This window comes from Aquila chrysaetos, chromosome 2 (genome assembly GCF_900496995.4).
Source record: "Aquila chrysaetos chrysaetos chromosome 2, bAquChr1.4, whole genome shotgun sequence".
NCBI lineage: Eukaryota > Metazoa > Chordata > Aves > Accipitriformes > Accipitridae > Aquila > Aquila chrysaetos.
This window is the reverse complement of record NC_044005.1, coordinates 28,226,517-28,248,386: the sequence shown is the minus strand read 5'-3', so window position 1 is coordinate 28,248,386 and position 21,870 is coordinate 28,226,517. Positions and strand designations below refer to the sequence as shown.

At 35.9% G+C, this 21,870-nt stretch overlaps 1 protein-coding gene across 1 annotated transcript in view; it reads left to right on the top strand.

Moving 5' to 3' along the window:
* Positions 1-602: 602 nt before the first annotated feature.
* TTC6 (tetratricopeptide repeat domain 6) overlaps positions 603-21,870 on the top strand; it is a 63,614-nt gene continuing 42,346 nt past the window's right edge. Inside the window, exons 1-6 of the mRNA XM_030005044.1 lie at positions 603-824; positions 1,197-2,351; positions 8,478-8,546; positions 9,254-9,346; positions 14,051-14,181; positions 17,533-17,742. Coding sequence (XP_029860904.1) covers positions 1,539-2,351; positions 8,478-8,546; positions 9,254-9,346; positions 14,051-14,181; positions 17,533-17,742 — 1,316 coding nt within the window. The 5' untranslated portion in view covers positions 603-824; positions 1,197-1,538. The remainder of the gene's footprint in view (positions 825-1,196; positions 2,352-8,477; positions 8,547-9,253; positions 9,347-14,050; positions 14,182-17,532; positions 17,743-21,870) is intronic.

Below are 21,870 nucleotides of genomic sequence, written 5' to 3'. Positions count from 1 at the left end.
AGTCACACACAGCTGAGTTAGGCTCTCCTCTCCAAGCTGACTCTTTGTCAATCAGGAAAATCAGATTGGAAAAACGCATCCGTAGTTACGGCTCGGAAGCGGCTGCACGGCACGGTACACGAATCCGCAGCAATGCCGTTCGCACATTTGGCTTTCAGGGCAAAACTGCGACGAGCCGCTGACCGACAGCGGAACAAGGGGGGCCATGCACAGAGGGGAAGCAAGGCTAAAGCGGCACCACCGACCTCGCCCGTACCGTGCCCGGCGGAAGCCCGAACCTTTCCAACGACGTCTCCGGATGACGCCGACACCTGCGCACCTTCACGCACGAGCTCACTCGACGGAGGAAACTCGCCCGCCCCCGCCAACGACCTCGCGCCCCCGCCTCCCGCGCGCAGGGAGGGCGGGCGCATCACGCGGGCCGCCGGCGCCCCAGCCACGCTGCCTGCCTGCGCCGCGCGGGCTGGCCCCGGCCGAGCCCTCCCCGCCGGCAGGGGGCGCTCGCTAGGGGCCGGCAGCCGGCGCTCCCCGCTCTCTCCCCCAGCGGGAGCCTCGTCGCTCGGTTACGGAGCGCGTCCTTCCCCCGCCCGCCTCCTCAAGTGGGAGCGGCGGCGGCGGCGGCGGCGGCGGCTCCTTCTCCTCCTGCTGCCGCTGCTGCTCCTGGGGCTGCGGGCCCGGCTCGCTGTCGTCCCCGAGGCCGTGCGGGGGGAGACTAGTAGGCCTCCTGCGCGGGGCCTGTGTCGGTGCGTGGCGGGGTCGCTGGCCCGTGCCGTGCCTCGCCTCTCCTGCCGGCGGCCCGGCTGTGGGCGCTGCCGGGCTGTGAGGTACTTTTCTGAGGGGAGGAAGGCCCTTTGCCTGCTCGAGGGGAGAAGGGGGGCTTGGAGGGGCCCGAGGTCACTGGTTTTTGTAGGTGGAAAGCTTCTTGTGGTTACTTCGAGAAAGCATTGAGCTTTATCCTTTCTCAGTTTTTTTTTCTCGGGAGTTTCTGTCCAGCTCCCAGTTTATGCTCCCAGAGATAGAAATGGTTCACTTGTTTCCTCAAGTAAAATGCTCATAGCCATTGCCAGTGCTTAATTATACGTGTTCAGAACAGTCTTGTTAACATCAATGGGGCCCTTAGCAAAATGAAGTAGTCTTTGTAAGACTGGGTTCTGTGTTGGTATATAAAATAAACTCATTTCTGTTTGAATTTACAGGCTGCATACAGTAGGAGAAAATTGCTAGAAAGCATGAGCACTTTGGACTGAGTTATGTGGAAGAGCTGAATATGATTAAGGAACATGACACTATATGCACGGAATCTCAGTGGGATAGTCTGAAGATCAAATAAGCAATAGTTACTGCTCCTAGAAACGTGAGCATTTAGCCCTTATTGGAAGATTTAACACTGGATCAATCGCACCAGTTAAGAACATTATCCTCCCTAGAGGTCAAAGAGTCCACATAAGCCTGTCATGAATATAAATAAAAATATTCGTAATTAATTCATTGGGTGCTCTGAAGTTCACAGAAAGTAAGGATCTTCTGAAGTAAGAGACATGAAAAAACAAACTCCTGATCTCAGGGTGATGACTCAAAGAAATAAGTCTGTGGAAGAAGATATTGCTGACAAAAATCAGAGAAGTTGCTCTGAAAAAGTTAACAGAGAAAATGCCACTTGTAGTCACGAAAGCACAGTAGTAAAACTGCCAGTAATAGCATCATTTGCAGGTACCACTAAAAAAATTGTAATGCTCAAGCACCCAGCACCACCTCAGAAGCCAAGTTACTACAGGTCTAATTTTCATGTTAATAGCTCCCCAATCTCATTAGAAAAGACAAAAGCTGTTAGTAAAGTAAAGGATAGAGGGTGTATGCTACAGATGGATCTCCAGAATTTAAACAGAGATAAAACTGAAGAAATAGGTACTGTGATTAAAGATTGTGATGAATTTTGCTCTACAGATTCTGATAAAAACAAAAGTATTTCAAGAAAGGGAAAAATAACCAGGGAAAGCTGTAAGAAGAGAAGCAGAGTGATTTCAAAAGCAAAGCAACAAGATTTAGGTGTTGAATTGGGAAGAGTGCTGAGAAAAGGAAGCAAGCAGCCAAGTGTGAGGTCTGCTCGAGAACAGTTGGAGGAGTCAAGAGATGTGACTAGACCAGACACTTCAAAAATATACGAGAAGAACTTCCAGCAGAGCAAACCTGAAGAGCCTATTTCCACACCAGCATTGCCTGTGAAAGTGGTTGCAAGGTCTATTGGTGAAATAATTGCTTCCCTGCAGTCTACTTCTCCATCTCCCTCAGACCAGACGATCAAAGAACTCCTGGAGAGTGTTCTTGGCCAGAACTACAACATAAAAATGGAAGTAGGTGAACCAGAACAAGAGCAATATTTTTCTCTTGGGTAAATATTACTTTTATAAGAGTTGTATATTTTTTTTCCAGCTCCTACAATGTGTTACAACACGGAAGCCAGACAAAACAAATGGATAAAGACACTAATGTATCACAGAATATTCTTCACTGTTTCTTCTGCCAGTTTTTTTGATGTCCCTTAAAAATGAAAATGAGCCAATATAAAAATATATTAAAACATAAGCTCTTCTGGGATGTTATTTTTATTATACTGCTTATAGTTTAATACACCTTTTTCTTTACTATCCCTTTTTTAAGATTACATATTCCAGTCTGACAGATGAAAAAGTGCATTAAATGCATTTGGGATATTGTTAGAAGTATTGCTTCTTTTAGTTATTGTTTAGGCTGTGAAGTCTTGATAAGATAAATTCTTTATTTTCACAGTTAGGTAGATTGTGTAAGCAGCTGTAAGAGAGTCCAATTAATTACAGCAGCAGATATCAGTAGTAGTAGGCATCAGGTAGATGCTACAGAAAACTTTCCTACACTTTCACCAGAGGGTTGCTGATTAATTTGTTAACAAGACTAGTAACTTACTATCAGATGGCTCTGTGAACTCTCTTAGCAAGACTGATAGTTTTGTTCTAGTTCCAAGATGGCTGAAACTTATGTCATGAAAATCACTATCACACTTGGTATTCATGCTAGCAGTTGTTAGGGATGCCATGGAATGAATAGACCCGTGGAGGGTGAACTACTCCTTTTCAGCAGCAACTGCCTCTGCAAGGAAGTGTGGAAGACTGATGAAAAGCGTATGAACTTGTGTTTTAGGAGGTGATAAAGAACATTTTTTCCCACAACTATCAAAATGCTACCTTTTATGATCATAGAGTATCTCTCATAGAATGTAAGTGTAGTACCTTATATTCCCTTAATGTGAGATTGACTGTCTTTTGATTAAATACAAAAATTAGGAGAAAAAAGAATCCTGAACTGAGTTAATTTAAATGTGTAAGTCCATGAGCAGCAATAGTCTGAAACTGCATTTCCAGTAGATTTATGTCCTCTGATTTGATTTTCTTCTGAGAGCCGTTTGTGTGGTTGAGGCATTCATAGTGTGTCCCACTCTCTGTATATTTTCTGGTGTTTTTCAATTGGGATTGAAATCAGAGAAGACTTTCCTCAGTGTGGCAGCATTGAGATAACCCCTCTTCTTTGCTTGACTTGTATTTTAGGAATGTAATTATTTGGGACTGTTCTCTTTGTCTGGCTGACATTTGCCATTTGGTTACAAAAATACTTCAGGCAGATGGGAAGAGGGCTAGAGAAGATCCTGGACCTGGAAAACCATTTTTTGTTCAACTTACCAGAAATAATTATTAGTGGTCGGTAACGTGCTGAGTTGCATGGTTTTTCTTACTCTTTTATAAACATGTCTTATGTTCTAGGTAAGATTTTTAAAAATCTGGCCTCTAGCAAGTCCTGATACTCTAAAATTGAAGAGAACTGATTTTCTGTTGTTTGTAGTGGGAGCTGCTGGGCTCTGAGCTTTGAAAATCTGACCTCTGGAGTACTGTGATGTTTAATTCTTTATTTCTAAAACTTACATCAGTCAGGTTCAAAATAAAATGAAAATTTGAGCTTGGTGATGACTTTCTGGTCTGGTTGTTTGTTGTTTAGTGTTTTTTTTAGGTATGGACGTATGGACATCAGTGAGGATGAATGAGACCCTTGCTGATTACATTTTTTTTTTAATCCAAGGCATTTGCAGCAGGTGTCTTTTGAACTTTTGTGACCTCATAAATAGGATGAAGATGCTAGCAATTCTTTATTATTATTATGCACGGTTTATTTACTTTACACTGAGCTTCAAGGCTTGCCTTCTCTAATGAAGTAAGAAATGCATTCTTTTAAATGAAATAGAAATACCTAGGAAAAGAACAGAACTACTAAAATGAAAAAAGCTCTCAGAATTAAATGTGTTTTTAATTTCTTACAAAAAAAATATTCTGTTCTCTTTATCTTATTCTTGAACTTGCATTAATGACTTGTTAGCATTGATAGCTTATGATATTGCTGTGGAGGCTGAGAGCTGTTTCCCCCTTCCCATTGAAAAGAGCATTATCTGGGGAATGGAATGCCAGCTCAGTGGGACGTTAGTACTTAGCCCTGTTTCCTTTGCGGGAAATCAGTTATGAATAATGATTCCTACCACATCTTCTGTTAAAAAGTAGAATTTTTATTATAAGAATAATATAATTTCCAATGCCCGGAGTAATTTAGTTGCCTTGAGGCTTGTTGCTACTCCTGAAGTATATTGAGTTATTAAGTTATATGTTGGATTTAGTATCCATAGGAGGGTGTTTATATTCATTTCGGAAATGCATTTTCTTGGTATTCAGCTTGATGTGCAGCTTTCTTGGTGATGAACCTGCAGCTCGTCTTTAGTTAGTTACTGCTTTCAGCAGATCAGTTCTTTGGTACCTCAGATGAGCTTGTGAGGGTGGTAACTAAATGAACAACATTTTTGTTCTTGAAAAATAACATCAAATATGAATACTTCTATTAAACAAAGACTACACAGTGCACCGTACTAGCAGCAAGCTAACATAAAATATACTGTACTGTTAAAAAAACATTTCTAGCTCTTGTCAGTTAATCTCAATAGCGAGGCCTTGAGAAGATTTTCTCTGTAATGCATTAATACTGTCCCTAAAGTGGTTTGATGGAGACTAATTACTGTTAAAATTCAGGAAGAGATAGACTTGTATTTGCTTTCTATCTATCGGCAAATACAAACAAGTATTTGCTCATAACTTTACAGTATCTCACTTATTATTGCTCTATATGTTCTTTATATTTTAGCTGATAGGAAAATTATGCAACAGATCATCTACTGCTTTCTGATAAACAGATTATCTACTGCTTTCTGATAAAACTATTTTTAAGAGGCTTATTGAAAATATTTAATTTTTTTCCCCTTAGGTGCTATAAGGTGTATTCTAAGTGTCATGGAAATGAACAAGAGACTTCAATTTATTTCATTTAGTTCTCTTTAAGTTGTGAAAACCTTAACTCTTCCTATTGTTTTTCTTATTTTCTGCTTACGGGTGGCTTGTGGAATGTTCTTCTCACAGTCTTAGCATCCATTACAATGTAGCTAAATCAAGACCATGATGCTTTTTATTATTAGTTTGCTATTACATTGCTAATTCAGGAAGCACACATTATAAGGTTAATCATGGCAAAGGCTATGGCACTTCCTGCCGCTTGCTGAAGGGAGCAGCTCAGTCTTCAGGGGTGGACACTACCACTCCTGGATACATGAAAATTTTTTTCTAGAACAGTTAACTCATATTACTTTAGATATTTTTTTTTAAAAAGATGTTTTATTTTCATAATGTTGCAAGAAACTGCCTAGGGAGAGATGTTGGGTAGATGGTTTACATATGTGGACTTCTGAAATCTATCTATTTCTTCAAAGTTACCAGTGCAACTAATTAAGAACAATCCAGTTGTGCAGTTTGTTACATTTTATCAACAATCACTTTCCAGTTCCTTATGATCATTAGGCCCACATCATTTATACTTGTCTTAAAAAATGCTACAGGCTTTATGGGGCAAGGACTATCTTGCCCTGAAGTCTAACAAAATGGGAGACTAATCTTCAGTAGATCAGTAAGCTGCTGTATAATATGAGAACAAATTGTTTTTTATCAGATAGATTGTAATCTCCCAGAATTTCAAGCTTTGTCAAAGGAGTACAGGGTGATTAGCTATGTTTGTGTATAAATAACTTGTATAAATTCACCATGTTAAAATAAGGTTTTAAAATATTTGTATGTTCACACGTCTAGATTGACTTTGTTTTGTCATTTATCAGGGTCTTTTCTGCACTGGTGATAGAGACTTGTCAAAACAGAGAGGAAAATAATTTATTTTAATAGCATGTAACTATCAAATGAGGAATCAAAGAAATACCAGATGAAAATATTTAAATACAACAACAACTTAATTTTCTGTATGTCAGGACTCGCAATGAGTCTTTTCAGCTACAAAGGATACCACAGACATACCAAAATGACTGAAAATGTTAAAATAGTTTCTAGTGAATTATCAAGGTGCTTGGGTACCTAAATAGTTTTCTACACCTGTAGGAGGAAGCCTATGGCTAATAAAGCTTTAAAAAGGCACAGTAGAAGTTTCCATCACAAGGTTAAAATATCAGTGCAGGAAAGAGCTTCCTCAAGAATGGGCAGAACACTCAAGAACAGATTTACACAGGAATTACAAGTTGCCACAGTTCTCAACACTTTTGTTTCCCAAAGTTAGATCACACCTCTTTGGCATTGTTTTTGTTAATGCAAACACACAGCCCACAGTACATATATAGACAGTACACATAGTTTTATTAAAATAACAGAATGGCATTGTGCCTGTGATTCTCCCTTGGAGAGTGGACAAAAGAGAAAACACTGCACCCAACAAAGGAGAGCAATCACATAACATGTACAGATGTCTAAAATGAAATTAAGATAATATTTGCTCATATAATTCTGTTGGTTTTGACAGAACAGGAAAATTAGTATGTAAAATTGTAATTTACATATTATGCAATAGTTTAGAAAAGTAAGTTGATCCAGTCTGGTTCAATGAAAGGCTTTGTGAAAATTTCTCTCTGATTCCATGAATTGGATAATAAATTGCATGGGAAAAGAATTACGGTTGGCTAAGAGGGACTGTAATAATTAATAGTCCATAGTAATCACCATGTTTGAAAATATGCACATATTGCAAAGAGGAGGAAGGTTGTTTGGTATAGCTTGAGAAGATAATGCTGAATCTGTTCCTTTTAGTCTGAGTTGTTACTACATTCCTCTATTTTAGTTCCTTGCTGTCATGGTGATGAAAAAAAATATGCAATATGAATTGTATTTTTCTTAAGCTGTCTTTTCTGTCAAAGGTAGATAAATTACTAAGGCTTTGGTTAAAAGCAAAACACCAACATGTACAATCTTCTGCAAGCCCGTGGCTTTTTATTGCTTTATAGTTTACATTTTTGTGGTAGTATGTGCATTTATCACTTTGTGTTGGCCTGGAGACTCCGTTTTTTTCCCTTTTAATTTTCTAATATGCAAGGAAAAAAATGTTGCAGCTCAGAGTATGCTTCTTACGTGGTATTAAAGTTAAATGCAAAAAGTCCTAGGCATTAAAAAAAATTAATATTTTTAGATTGTTAGGTGGACAATACACTCAAAGGAATAAAAATTCTACTGTGTGGAAGATTCTTACATTAAAAGAGCAAATGGACGTTTGCAGTGCCAGCAAAGGATTTTTTTCATGACGTGACAGACTGTTTCTAACACGTATTCAACTGATAGCTTTAATGCATTCTTGCATCAACTTGTGGCTCTGAAATATTTTCCCTAGAAATATTTAACATTTCTGTAGCAGTTTTAAAGAACTCTATTCTAAAATGAAATGTACTTTAGATGTGATACTTCTGTTTATTACTGTTTTCTTTAAAACTTGGTTCCTCAAGCCAGTGTATGGCACATACGGTAAAGTACGTGTGTGCTGGATTACGTACATGTATGCTAACCAGGTGCTTAGAAAGCACACTGTCCTTAAAACTACCATCTATTTGGAGAGTTGTTGCTGTGTTTTATTTCTGCTTTTTTTGTATGGATATACTGTAACCAAAGGGGAGTTGTTGAACCGTTCCTTTGACGAGGAAGAATAGTATGTCTGGGAACTAAGAATGATTTCAAATTTTGTAGTAACTTTTCTGCAAGTGAAGCAATTATAATTTTCTCCTGTGGAGAAACTGATTAACTGAATATTGCACTCAGCTTTTAAACTTCTCTACTCTAAGTAGTTCCATGGAGAAGTTATTTATAGTAAAGAGTTAAGCATGTGCGTAAATGTTTGCGTAAAAAAAGACGAGCCTAAGATCATTTGTCTCTGAATGTACTTGTTGCTCTCAGACTAATTTGTGTAATGAAGACCCAAACTTTAATTTATGCATATATATTGTTTTGATGTTGTTTTGTTCTGTAAGGTAGTATGAATAATTTTTTTTTTTTTTAACATTCTTGTTCGACACTAGTTTTCTTCTCTTGCTTGTACAACAGGCACCAATTGAACATGAGGAAATAAAAACTGAATCTCAAGTCCTGCCAAGTTTTCACCAAGCAAGCCTGGTAACATTCTGCATTATCTAGGAATGTTAAAATATAATAAGTTAATAGTGCTTCTATTTGCTTGCAGAGTTGTTAAGATAGGTAGTTCATATTTTAAACTGATAAAACTGGGAAGGAAATGAAATAGTCCTTAAAAACATTTTGGTACTTCATAAATCACAAGTATACCTTTATTTTTCTCTTTTTCCCTTTTGTGTCTTGTTCATTCCTTTTCTTATGGGATTTGATTCTCCAGCTGTTGGATATAATGAATTTAACTTTTATTAAGTAGCATGCCGATTAGGGCAATGGAATTGTAAGACATTCATCTATATTCACATGTATTAGTGCCCATCATTCTATGCCTTTCATTCAAACTGTTTTTAAAATTTAAATATTTAAACTTAGATATGTTTGGGGGATTGCTTAATGTTTAGAGGCATTAATGATTTATTTGCTTTAAAAGTTCATAGATCTCTTGATATAAATTTCTGAGGTCCTTTGCCTATTACTATATTTATTTTTGGAAATCTAGTTAGCTGTTGAGGAAATATTTGGCTTAAGAGAAAATTGATACAATGTTCTAGGTGCTTCATAAAATAAATGGATGATGAAAGAATAATTGCTTATAATAAATATTGTACTGAATTACCTTTCAGGGAGCACAAAAGTGTCTTTAAAAAAATATTGTACATTCACCTTTTACATTTTTTCCCCCTTTCCCTCAGAAGACACCAGTAGTTCAGAAAGAATCTCAAGCAGCAGAAACTGAATCTCAGCCTAAAGATGAGCTGTTAACATATAATAAGCAGGTGAAGCAGGTAAGCAGGTTTAGTACTATTGTGAGATAGTATTAGTTTTCCCATGCTTAAGGTTTTGATGCTTTAGAGCATACAGAGGTCTGCAAGCTGTTTCTTTACCACCTGCCCTTTAAAAGAAGATTTTCTATAAAACAGGTCTTCATACTGGTCTTGCAGCTTAAGGTTAGAGGAAAAAACAAATTAAGGTTCATTCGGTCAGATGTTGGGTTAGGCTTTTCTTTATGAGATTGGAAAGAAGATTACAAATGAAACAACGTATAAATAGAATCCTAATCTACATTTAACAAGTGGATGCCTTCCTGGAAAATGGCATAATGCTCAATATCCTTTTGGTTTTGTGATATTTCACACATGACAAAAACTGTCATTAAAATATCAACTCTATAAAGCTTAGATTTTCAGTAGTGAACATGTATCAAGTTTATATAGACTACCACAGAGGAAAAATTTGTTGCTAAGACCAAATAATGTCTTTTCCCATATGTTGTCAGTTTCTAGCATTCTGGTATTGCAAGGCTATAACCAGATACTGAAATAAAACGCTAACCTTGTTCCTTCTGCAGCTTCAATGTAAATGATTACTTTGCCTTAAAGTTATTATATATGCTTATTGTAAAACAGAATAACACTATTTGTGTTTACAATGGTATAATGAGAAGGACAACCAAGAATGGGATATATTTCCATGAGGCAGTGTTATTGTGCAGAGATACCAGATAGCCTTGGCCTAAACTTGAATAAATGAGATGATCTTAAGGTTGGATAAGCTGCATGGGAAGACAGATACAGGTGTTGAAAATAAGGAGTTAAAGGGACTGAAATGAAAAGAGGATGAGAGACACCCATGTGAGATGCTTGTTGATGGCCCAATATTTGCGAGTGTGTTGTTTCAAGGTCTAGTCATCATAACCCAGAGGTCTAGCCAAAATATGAATGTCTAAGGGCCTTGCTTCAGCTGCTTCTTCAGCTCCTCCTACTGACTGTAGTTTGGCCCTGATTGTGTTCCTTCAAGCTGCATGGAGAAAGGAATAGAGAGAGGTAGGCACATGCCTAGAATTCCAGAGCATTAGCAACCAACTTTCCTGATCAATTTTAGGATAGCCAAGAACCAAAGATGCACACAGCTTACCCTGAAGGGCTAAGGGACAGGGGATCTCTGGGAATGAGTCACAGGGAGGTGACAGAAACTCCCCATCAATCCTGGCACTGCATTCTGCAATGGGCCTACAGTGGACATGAAGTGGAGCCCTAAGTGGCCTGGTGATGCTGGCCTGAGCGGTTCCAGTTGGCAGGCATTCTTCTATGGCTAAGAATTCATATTTCCTAGCAACTTTTGTGGTAGCAAAATAGTTTCTGTTAGATGGGTTAGAGTTCTGTTGAAGAAAATGGATGAAAATGAAATTATATTACTTTTTAAAAATTCTGCTAAATTAGAAAAAATATTGTGTTTTGAAATTTTCCTTATGATATTTGTCTGTCTGTAGTTTAGAAATGTTTCTAATCCTTTGGTAACTGAAATCTCATGTGCCATCTGTACTTGGCTATAATGTTTTATATAATTAATATTAATAATGGTGTTTGCAGGTAGTTTTAAGAGTATACTCTGCAACTTCAGTTGATCTGTTGGTTACTAAACTAAATATTCTAAATGATGTGTAAACAATACACAGCACAACGTCACTGATGGTAATTTTTATAATGTTCCAGAATATAGTAAGATTATTTATTACTTCTAGTTTATATACTATTTGCCAACAGTTTCCCAGTTATTTAAACAGTACTGGGGTACTGTGATGATGTTTTTTAGATATTTTAGTATTATTTTGGGCAGCATGCCACTTCTGTAATGCACTGGTGGTATTGTTGCAACAACACCCATCAGTGGTGTTCAGTGATCTTACAGCACAAAGTAGTTTGCAAGATTGGCACTTGAAAAGATAACATATATTTGGTTCCATTTAACACACGTACTACGCAATTTAAATATATTATTTAATTTGAAAGGGCATGCTTTCACTTTTACACATGGAAAAAATAATGGAGACAAAATTTTAGAAAAGGAAAGAGAAATGGTTTTAAGAACCCATATATATTAGCTAAATGCTCTATCGCATCCTTAGCAGAAGTATTTCTATACAGAGAAACAGCAATGTACTGTATATTAGTATTTCTATAGAACACTATTCTTTGGCATGTTTTTGTGACATCTTTTGCTTTGCTTAGTGGGCTGCAGGGCCCATACATCTTCAAGGTAAATTGATTGACCGGGCAGATGAACTTGCAAATTTGGTGACACACAAAGCAGTTAGATGAAAAAACAGATATTTGCTTTAGTTATTGTAATTTTATGTTACATCTGTAACTGAATTACATAAATATTTTGAATAAAAAGTTGTGTGTTTGTTCACTGGTATTTCTACAAAGAAAATGAAATAAAATATGAGATTACATACATTTAAAATGTCCATCTAATAGTAAGTGTGTTGGCTCATGTTCTCTGATTTTAAGCTTAAAGGATCTCCCCTCTACTTAGTATAGTCTCCATAATTCATTAGCAAGAGTGTGTTAAAGTCCCCCTTTATGATCTGTTTCACAAAAAAGATGAGGTCACAGAACTTTGGCTTATGATTTTAAAATAGTAGCTGCTCTAATTTTAGTTTTGGAGGTTTTCATTAGCCATATTGGTGTCTAAGACATCGACAAGTGTTGTTGAGTAACTTCTATCTACTTTGGATATCATTTACGTGGCATTTTTTTCAAATTATTTGAGTATCTGGGCATTCCAAAAGCTGGTAATGGCAATGCATCCAATCAGGCTACTTTTTTTCTTTAAACTGGACAAGAGATCATGACAGAAACATTTAGCTGACATTCAAAAGCAAAAATCATAGTCTTATATTTGGCTCATTTTAATGATACATTTTCAGGTAGACATATTACTTTCAGACTTTTCTGTATTCCTTATTTTTGTTAGCCTGTTTGCTCTATGTAAAATTTTGATTTGACTTTGATTTGATTGACTTCTAGTTTCTTTGGTAAACATCAAATATCTGACTTTGGTCCTTCATATTTTTTCATGGATGTGCTGATATGAAGAGTGGTGTTGGTTTCAAAAATAAACTAACAATATATGAAACCATTTTAATTTTGAGTAAGCCTTTTCAGAAGGTAGTGACTCATTTAGGTATCTTCTGCAGTTCTTAGTATCTTTTACTTGATGATTAATATGCTTGTTGATGAACTATAAACTTCCATGATTTTTTCATGCAGTGATTTTTTCTAAGAACTTAAATACTGCTGAAGTTATCAGTAGACATAAACATTGTGCCCACTTATATTCTGGGATAAATAAAGCATGTGAGTGAACAAAGAAGAGTAAAATCTTATGCCTTTGTGATTAATTTAACCAGATATGTGATGGAAAATCTTAATTAGAAAAGCATTTGGTTACAACAATTGTATTATTTGGGTCCCTATAAACTAAGCTAGCCAGTCTTACAGAAGTAATTACCATGGTGTATCAGGAAGAGCTGGGCAAAAAAGTGGACTTACTTTTCATATTTAGAGAGAAAATTTTTTCAAGACAAAGCACTTTAAAATTTGTTTTCCCCACTGTGTTGTTCTGTTTCTGTCTGTGTTATGTTGTGATTATACTTTAATTTGTGGAATGTGCTTTGTTGTGTTATGTATGCAAGCTTTTAAGTGGAGTTCAGAAGGATCCTTTTTATTGATGGCACTTCTAGTCTGTTTTAGGAAGATGTTTAACAGTTTGCAGGAAACAGAATTGTGGAATGGTTGAGGTTGGAAGGGACCTCTGGAGGTCATCGCAGTATGGAAAATGCAGCACAAGGGTATAGATTCCGAAGCTGAGTTTGTGAAGCAGATGCAGACACTTTGGCAGCAATGATGACTTTGGTAGTTCCTTTTCCTTGCTGTTTGCTCACTCCTGGATTATAGTGAGCTGTGCCTGACAAAATTTCTATGTAGGGACTCGCTACAAAGGGAATCGGAGATCTAGATTAATTTCTACCTTCCCTCCATGCATTTTTTAAACTTTTTTTCAACATGGATCAGTTTTCTGATCTATTTCGCAGTGTGAAAAACAATTTTTGGCACAACTAAGCAGGTGGTGCTCTAATAAATAGGAATGAGCAGCTGTGCGTGGAAACAGTAGGAATTCCTTACATTTGTATTCCTGCTGAAGTTCCTGTATTTAATAAACATAGCCTTGAAGAAACTTTTCTAAAACTGTCATCCTTTAAACTATATGTATCTGTTAGAATTTGCTTAAAAATACAATACAAATTTTAGATGTATTCATGCTCTTCTAAGTTTAATAGTTCGGAATAGTAATATGATTTTTATGCTTTTTTGATTATTCTCTTTGTAATATATTGACATACAATTATGTTATACACTATTCAGAAATGCAGCTTAGGTAGGGCACATTGGAAATTTATTTTTATCACACTTTTCTGCTTATTCTATATCCTGAATAGCTGTGGGCGCTGCTGTGATCTGTGTAGTGACAGCAGTTCTAAAGTACTCTAGTTTAATTGAATTGTTTTCTGGTGGTCAGAGTTGCTTGTGTGCCATTGCTCCTTGTTCTACTCCAGAGTGGGATATCCATATAATAATAATAATGTCCATATAATTTATCAGTTTGTAACACTGTGTTTATCTTCTGTTCATGAACATTTTCAGGCTCCAGCCTCAGATGCGCTACAGGTGGAAGGAAAAGCAATATCAAAAATTAAACCAGATGAAGTTCAGAAAGAGCTACAAGAGGAACACGACTTGCAACAATCTTTGCTTCCTCAGGCCTCAAATGTCAAGTAATTTTTTAATCTTCTTTCATTATTATAAGAAAAATACTGAAAATATATTATTAGTGCATAGCATAAGAGGTAAGTTTGGAGAAGAAATAATGCCATCCCCCCAAATTTGGATCTGAACACTTGCAATTTCTCATCTAAATTATCAAGTTTAGTTTGGTATCTCTAGTTTTAATTTTCTATTTATCTCCTTGAAATAGTTCTGATTTATGGTTTTTAAAATCTAGAGGGCCTATTCAGTCCTGCTGTATGCAGATGAAACTTCTCTTGACTGCAGCAGAAACTGAAGTTGCTTATGTGGGGGTTGAATTTGTCCATGCAATTCCAAGCATAATCTAATCAAAATAATTAAAAACAAACAATGGAAAATACCACAAATTTAATATAAGCAATGCCAGCTGTAAGTCATCATCTTTAAATAGAGATGATGTATTAAAAATTCATTAACTTGAATTTGTATTACAGTCAGTGCTTGTCTGAAATTCAGGAGATTTTACATGGAGAGCTGTAATTTAAGGACAACTGCTTATTGCTTTGCTCTTGTCATAGGTTGTATCTGTCATTCTGTAGTAGAAGTGCAGATTACAAAAGTAGTACAGACTGTGTCCTAATTTAACTGATCCTGTCCATCCCATGTGAAGTGACACTCTTCAGTTTTATGGTCTTCACTGGTAATAAGATCTTTATAGATAGCTTTGTTTAGATGTACCATAGGTTGCTTCTTCACTTCTCTATTGAGAAAAGGGGGAAAAAAAAAGAAGCTTTAATTATTAGCTTTTGTTGTTCTTAGGGTCCTGAAAGGTCTATTGGATACAGAAGAGAGCCTTTTTATGGCAGGCCTAAAGTTTGTAAATGGATAATACTTTCAATTAAGTAGCTGAGAATAGTCATGGGAAAAGAATGCTTAAGTTTATGAAACAGTCAAATTGGCATTTAAGTGACCCTTTGCATGCCATTGCTTATCTGCATTGCTTAAAGATCATTTGGTTAGCAAGATTATATATTAAAACAAATAGTGTCAACAGACAATGAGTGTTTTACCTTCAATAAATACTTACTGTCAGATTATCAATGGTGCAGAAACTGCACGATTTTCTAAAAACCCCATATTTAGTGCGTTAAGTGAAGGTAATGTAGGCCACACACATAGTATTGTTTTTTCATGTCCCCTTTTTTCAAAGAATGATAAATAGTCTGTTTTAGGATAGTGTGTGCTATAAAAACATTCACCTTTACCTGCAGCATGCCCCAAATATTTCAGTTTACATTGATAAAGCATTCAGTTAGTTCATTCAATGAAATGATAAACTTCTATACAAGAGCAGTAATGATAATGCAATAAAAATAACATTCAAATTGTTTTTATTTATTTAAATTAAATGGCAAACTTAAGAAAAAAGTTCCTAGAGAATTTTAGAATTATTTTGCCTGCCATCATTTACAGAAATCACTCCAAATGTTGCAAGTTCAAAGTTAAGCTGTTTGCGGTCTATTTTTGTTTGTTTGTTTGTTTTAATTGTGTGGTAATTGCATTGCAGAGAAAGTGAACTGTATTAGAGCATCCTGAGGTAAACTACTAAGAACATTTATGAAGATTATATACTCTCTATCAAGTTAAAAAACCAGTGTGAAATATTTATTTCTAATTTTAAATTAATGTGATCTACTTATTAAAGCACTGATCTCTGATTTGACACTCCAAAACAGTTACTTACTTCCATTTATGCTGTAAATACATTCAATTAGTTAAAAAAAAAAAAAATCCTTTGCATTAAATGGGGTTGCTGTAAGCATGCCTTAAATCCTAATCCGTCTCATGTATTGTGTGATTGAGTTGCTTTTCAAACTGGATATTTAATTTTTATGTTTAACTTTCACATTTTAGTTCATTGACCCTGTTCTCATTCAGGCAAAAATGCCACTGATTTCAGTAGAGACTGGATTGTAAGATCTGGTGAAACTGTTTTGTTGAAGCATGAATTAACTAGGCTCTTCTCTGTATATTAAAGTTGTATGGCTTGAAAAAAATTATTTTGACCAGTTTTAATTAAAATAAAGATTTATTGGCATTCTTTCCTGTTGGGTTGTCATGTGCCTATAAACTTAGGGACTCAAACTATATTAATGCAACAGAGATATATCTGGTATATACTTGATGTGATAATTTCTTGAATGTGAGTCAAATTTCTGCTATATTACACTGATTTTCATGGTTTTTTTCTTTACATGTGTGATTTTTATTTTTTACTTTTTTGCTGTCATTATTTTTCAGAAAACTTAAGCAAATATAAAATACTATTTTTGTAACTTGAATATGTATTGCATAATAAATCAATCTTGTGTTTTTCCTTACTTCATTTTGTAGTTCTCGCTGATTTCCCCTTTATAATATCTGTTCATACAATAAGGCATAGTGCTCAGTAAAACAAAAAACCAAGTTGTTGAAAGTGTCATTGTCTCAGGAAAACATCAGAAAAATAGTTAAACCTGAAAACTATTCAGTGTAATTTCTAAGTGGAATTTTAACTATTTTAATTTGGGATTTTCTCTTAAAATATGAAGGCACTTATGAACTTTAGTTAAAAGTAGCATATATTTGGGGAGCATTTCTGAGTTTTTTACATCTCAGACATTTTCCGTATACTGCTCTTCATGTTGTAATTGTCTGCACGTTAGACATTTATTAACTTTTTAAAGTTCATACAGTAGTCAGAGACTGTTTTTAGAATTTGATCCGTGGCCTATGGAAGTCAGTAGACTTTCATCATCTTCAGTACAACTTAGATGGGAGGGTTAAATGGTAGAATTTTTAGTTATTAACTTTTCAAAGATAGTCAAAGACCCGGCGTTTCCTCTAAATCAGCAGCTGAATTGAAAAGCTAGGAAGAAGTTCAACTGATAGCATATCATAAAACTAATTCAAAGTTTCAAGGGTATTTACAAGGTACTCTGTCATGGGAGAGAATTTGCAGATGAACGTATGTGTAACATTTTAACATAACATTTATTCACATACCAAATTTAAGCTGTAAATCTTCATTACTTGGTTTAAGTCTTCAGTGCACCAAGTGAAAGCTCTACTTAAATTGGGAAAGTAAAATTGTGACTACTACACTTATTTTTTACTTCAAAATTATTACCAACGTTTTAGCTTTTACCTGTTTTTCTTTTCTAAATAATGTGATCTCTACCTTTAGTAGAAATTACCAGGCACTTTATACTAAGTATTTATGTTAGCAATTTATATACTATGGTCTGATGTATGTAATGATGTCGTATTTGATAAACTATGTACTTTAGAATATAGAGAATGGATATTAAGGTTCTTGATTTCTTTGTTTTCCTTTCTAGAGGTCAACATTATCCAAGCATTCATCGTCTATGTACCGCTTTTCCTAGTTTTATATTGCCTCCTTATTTACAACTGGTTTCTAGAGTTTATCATACGTTAGACAGAAGAGGTCACAATATCTTATTTACAGCAGAGGACATGGACAATAAGGAGGAAGAACCAATGTGTTCCAAAGGTATTTATTTGAAAGAGCAAGCTGAAAGGAAAAGGTATGAACTTACTTATTTTCAGAGTTACTATGATTTAATTAACTTTGTAAGTTAAAGGATTATATGTTGAGAAATAACTTTCATGGTTTCAGTATTTAGTAGTTTCAAAGAAGTGGCAAAGAAAAAGATTTGAAAAAAATTGCCTTATTTGGTAGATGTGTTTTAAAATAATTAGAACAAGGGTACTAAAAGGCTTGTATCTTGCTTAGACTGTAAAATGTATTATTTGCTTTTAACATAAATTGCATTTTACATAAATTGCATTTTACAGACATATTTTAAGTTATATGTCACAATTTGGGTTATAAATATATGAAGTTTTATACTTCATTCTACTCACGAGAGGTCCCATTGAAATAACAAGAAACACTGAGCAAATAGAGTAGGCTTTCTGTGAATATAAAATTCTGCAACAGTAAAAGGTTTAAAGTACACACCCACTAGCCCTTTATCACAGAGACAATCTTACCTCAATCCTGATTCTACAAGGAACAAACATAACTTTAAGTAATGGAGTGTAGTTCTGTTGAGCTCAACACATGCACAAACACATACAGAACTGGGACCTAGAGAAACTTGTAGTCAAAAGTATTCATTGCATATGTAAAAGGTAGTCATGTGATAACTGCAGGATCCTGCATCTTTAATGAATGAGGAGCTGAAGTAGAACAAAATGCATAATAGTTAATTTTTCTGAGGTTGATGCAGCATGTAAAAAGAGATCTGTCAAAAAAAAATTTGTTCTATAAGAAGTAGTGAGGACATGTAGATGGATTTTGCAATAAGCCTACTCAGTTTTATCATGTTATTATATTACCAATTTTTATATTTGATGGTAGTGAATTCCTAAATCTTTGGGGTTTTTTTTTTTTTTTTTGACGTGTTTTGCACTGAAATAATGTGCATATAAATGAATATGAAGCGTATTCTTTTTTCATTGCTTATTACTTTGGTTACATTTTTGCTTTTTTGTGCTTTTCTAGTTTATATAGTAACATCAAAAAATTCAGAATTGGAGCCTTAATACTCCAAGTTTTCCCTGATGGTTTTTCAGACTGGCCATTTGCTACTTGTAGTTTCTGTGTATCACCAGCTCCAGAAATACAAAATTATTGCTCATAAAGTCTGTAGTGATCTAAAGAATGATAGAGTGGTAAATAAGGATAAGGCTAGGTCAGTTTTACAGGGCAATTTGTGTAGCTTGTTAACCTGGGCTCACTTGAAAAACATGTGTTTTAGTGCAGCCAAATGCAAGGTCATAAGGATAAGAATAGAGAATTAGGGTCATCCTTTGTAGGAGGGGAGATTGCATCCTGAAAAGCAGTAACTCTGAAAGGAGCTTTACAGTCTTGAAAGATAAGCAACAGAAGATGGCTGTGTAATACTCTCTGAACTTTAAATTAAACATGTTTACCTTAAAATAAAGGAGGTGAGACCTTAGCAATAATATAGAAAAAAAGTTTTGGGATTAGAAATATTATACAGAGCTTTTCTGTTCCAAGTAAGTGCTCTAACAACTGAGATAGTCATGTCACCACTTGTTCTGTCTCTTGGCTGTATGACTTTTGCATTCTTTTCTGCTCAACAGCTTAACTTCCTGTACCCAGAATGGTCATATAATCTAATGGTGAGTGAGGTTTGAATCCTCAGATAAGCAATGAATTCTCATTTCCTGGCTCTCTGCTTCAATAATGAATTATCATAAAGAGGTGGAAATCACCACTCTGGTTTTTTTCCCTGTCTTATAAAAGAAAAAAAAAAAATCACCTTGCCCTTCCTTGAAAGAATGGATGCATCCACGCTTAGAAGAAGGCTCTGTATTCTGGATTTGAAATGGAGGGAAATTTTTGCCTGCAGCCCCTGAAAAAAATCTAAGTTCCAGAGAGGGGCAGCAGATTTCCTGTTGGCTAAATCTGTGATTCTTCTTCCATTTGAAGGTTTGTAGGAATGTTGTGCACTTAATGCACTTAACAGAGTGTTCCAAATACCATTCTAGGGGAGCAAGCACAAGTGTTGATTCTTGTATGCGATCTCTCTTTTTCTTGAACACCAGTTCTGTATTAAGACATTTTAAAAGATCATCATGTTGGTTTTACACAAGAGATGGTTTGAATATGTTACCTGCATGGTATAGTTTTTGACGCAAAAGGATTTGCTAAACAAAACCATAACAGACCCAGTAGTTGAGGTTTCAGTCTAGACAAATTGAGAGTAGCTATAAGATTTCAATGTATAGCAATGAAAGTAGCAGGTTATGAAATTATCCATTACTTAGAGTCTTTAAATCAAAGCTGGATTTCTTTCTGAGGTATATCCTGACTTTCATCCAGCAAATTGTGAGCTTGATGCAGGAGTACTGATGAAATTTTATTATCTGTATTATTTAGAAGGTCGGGTTGGGTAAGTAATCATGATGCTTCTTTCTGACCTTAAAATGTGAATCCATAGATTACCTTATGAAAGTTTTTAGTCATTGAATTCTTTTGATGTAGTCAAGATTACCCTAACCATCAAGGATGGCATTATTTCAGGGTATACAATTAGGCCCTGATGTTTTCCATTGGTTTTTGTGAGCTTCTGCTTCTGTCAGGAATTTGGGTAGCATATGAATATCATTCATGGCCATAACTGAAGTCTTTGCTTTTGATTCAGCAGCATTTTCTGTCTGTTGGACAGATACAGACAGAGAATATAAGGACTCGGTGAGAATAAGGACACTGATCAGCATTGTAAGCAGGGGTTTCAGCATACCAGTAACCCAGTCATTAACTGTTTTGCAGGTCATGGTGGAAGAGGATTTAAGGAAATTCTGAGAGAATAAATCGATGGCTGTAGTGAGCTTTTCTCAGGTGTGAGAGGCAACATGAGGGTGGGCAAAAGGTTTTCAAAAAGGAAAAAACCTCAAACTTAGGAAACTGGTGATGGAGTCAGAAGTCAGTGTTGGAGTTAGAAGTCACAAAACCAGAAGTTATCGCTTTACTGATCTAGAGAGAAAAAAGGAAAGGCTGTGAAAGCTTTGAAAGCAGAGGAGCATCTTATATTTGAATGAGCTTCTCTTTTTCTATTACTTCAAAGAATGGGATAACGTTCAAAGCAAGCAACTATGATCTTTGCAGTAGTGCTTTGAATGAATGTGAACAGAACAAGGTGATGCTTGTCTAGGCTAAAGAAATGGATGCTGCAGCAAGCGAGATATGAAATTAGATACCAGACTTTAGCTTTGTAGAGAGATTAGAAAAATACTTTAATTTTAGAATGTTGTGAATGATACCTGTGTTCTGAGTCTGTGTGAATGATGGGATGCTAGCGATAGTGATGAAGAAAGTAAGTAGTGGGGAGGCCATGAAGGTTGAAAAGGGAAAGGCTCATAAGATCCTTATCTTTCAGCCTTGCTGAACTAGCACTGGCAGCTTGACATCCCTAAGAGGAAGATCATCTGATTTTTTGTTGGTGCAGAACACAGTGACAAATCACGCTCCGATTCATTACCATGGAGAGGGAAACTGTACGTGGTCTTTGACTAGAACATTACTAGAAATAGAGGAAGAAGAGAAGAGAGTAGGGGACAGAACCTCTTGAAATACTCCGGAAGTGTAAGGAATTAGATGGGAGTGGGACCAGGAGAGATGAACTATAGAAACTGTGGGAGGATAGGATTTGAAGAAGAGAAAGGTTTGGTTTTCAAAGAAGTAGCCAACAGGTTGAGGAAATTGAGGGTGAGTCTGAGCTTTATGAATCAGTAGAAATTTTTGGGAAGAAATTTTTACATTGAGAGCTACATTCCCCGGAGATGAAGAGAGTTAAAGTTTAAAAAGAAGCCCATACCAAAATTCCTTGCTGAATTTGTTTAGTCCTCGAAATCTAGAAAACTAAATTCTTTGGAGCACTGCCATCTAGTGGCACCATCCTCTACCATCCTCTTCTGTTTTTAATTTTTAAAACTCGTTGCCTTATGTGAGCCTTGAAGGTCAAAGATATCATTTACCTGACACTAATTTAGGTCCATTTAAGCTGTTCACATTTCATTACTGACCTATTCCCCGCATTTAGCTAATTTCACAAATGCAAATGATCTATGTAGGGGTAAGCGTGATTTCTGTGTTGTGGATAGTAAAATTCAAATGACTG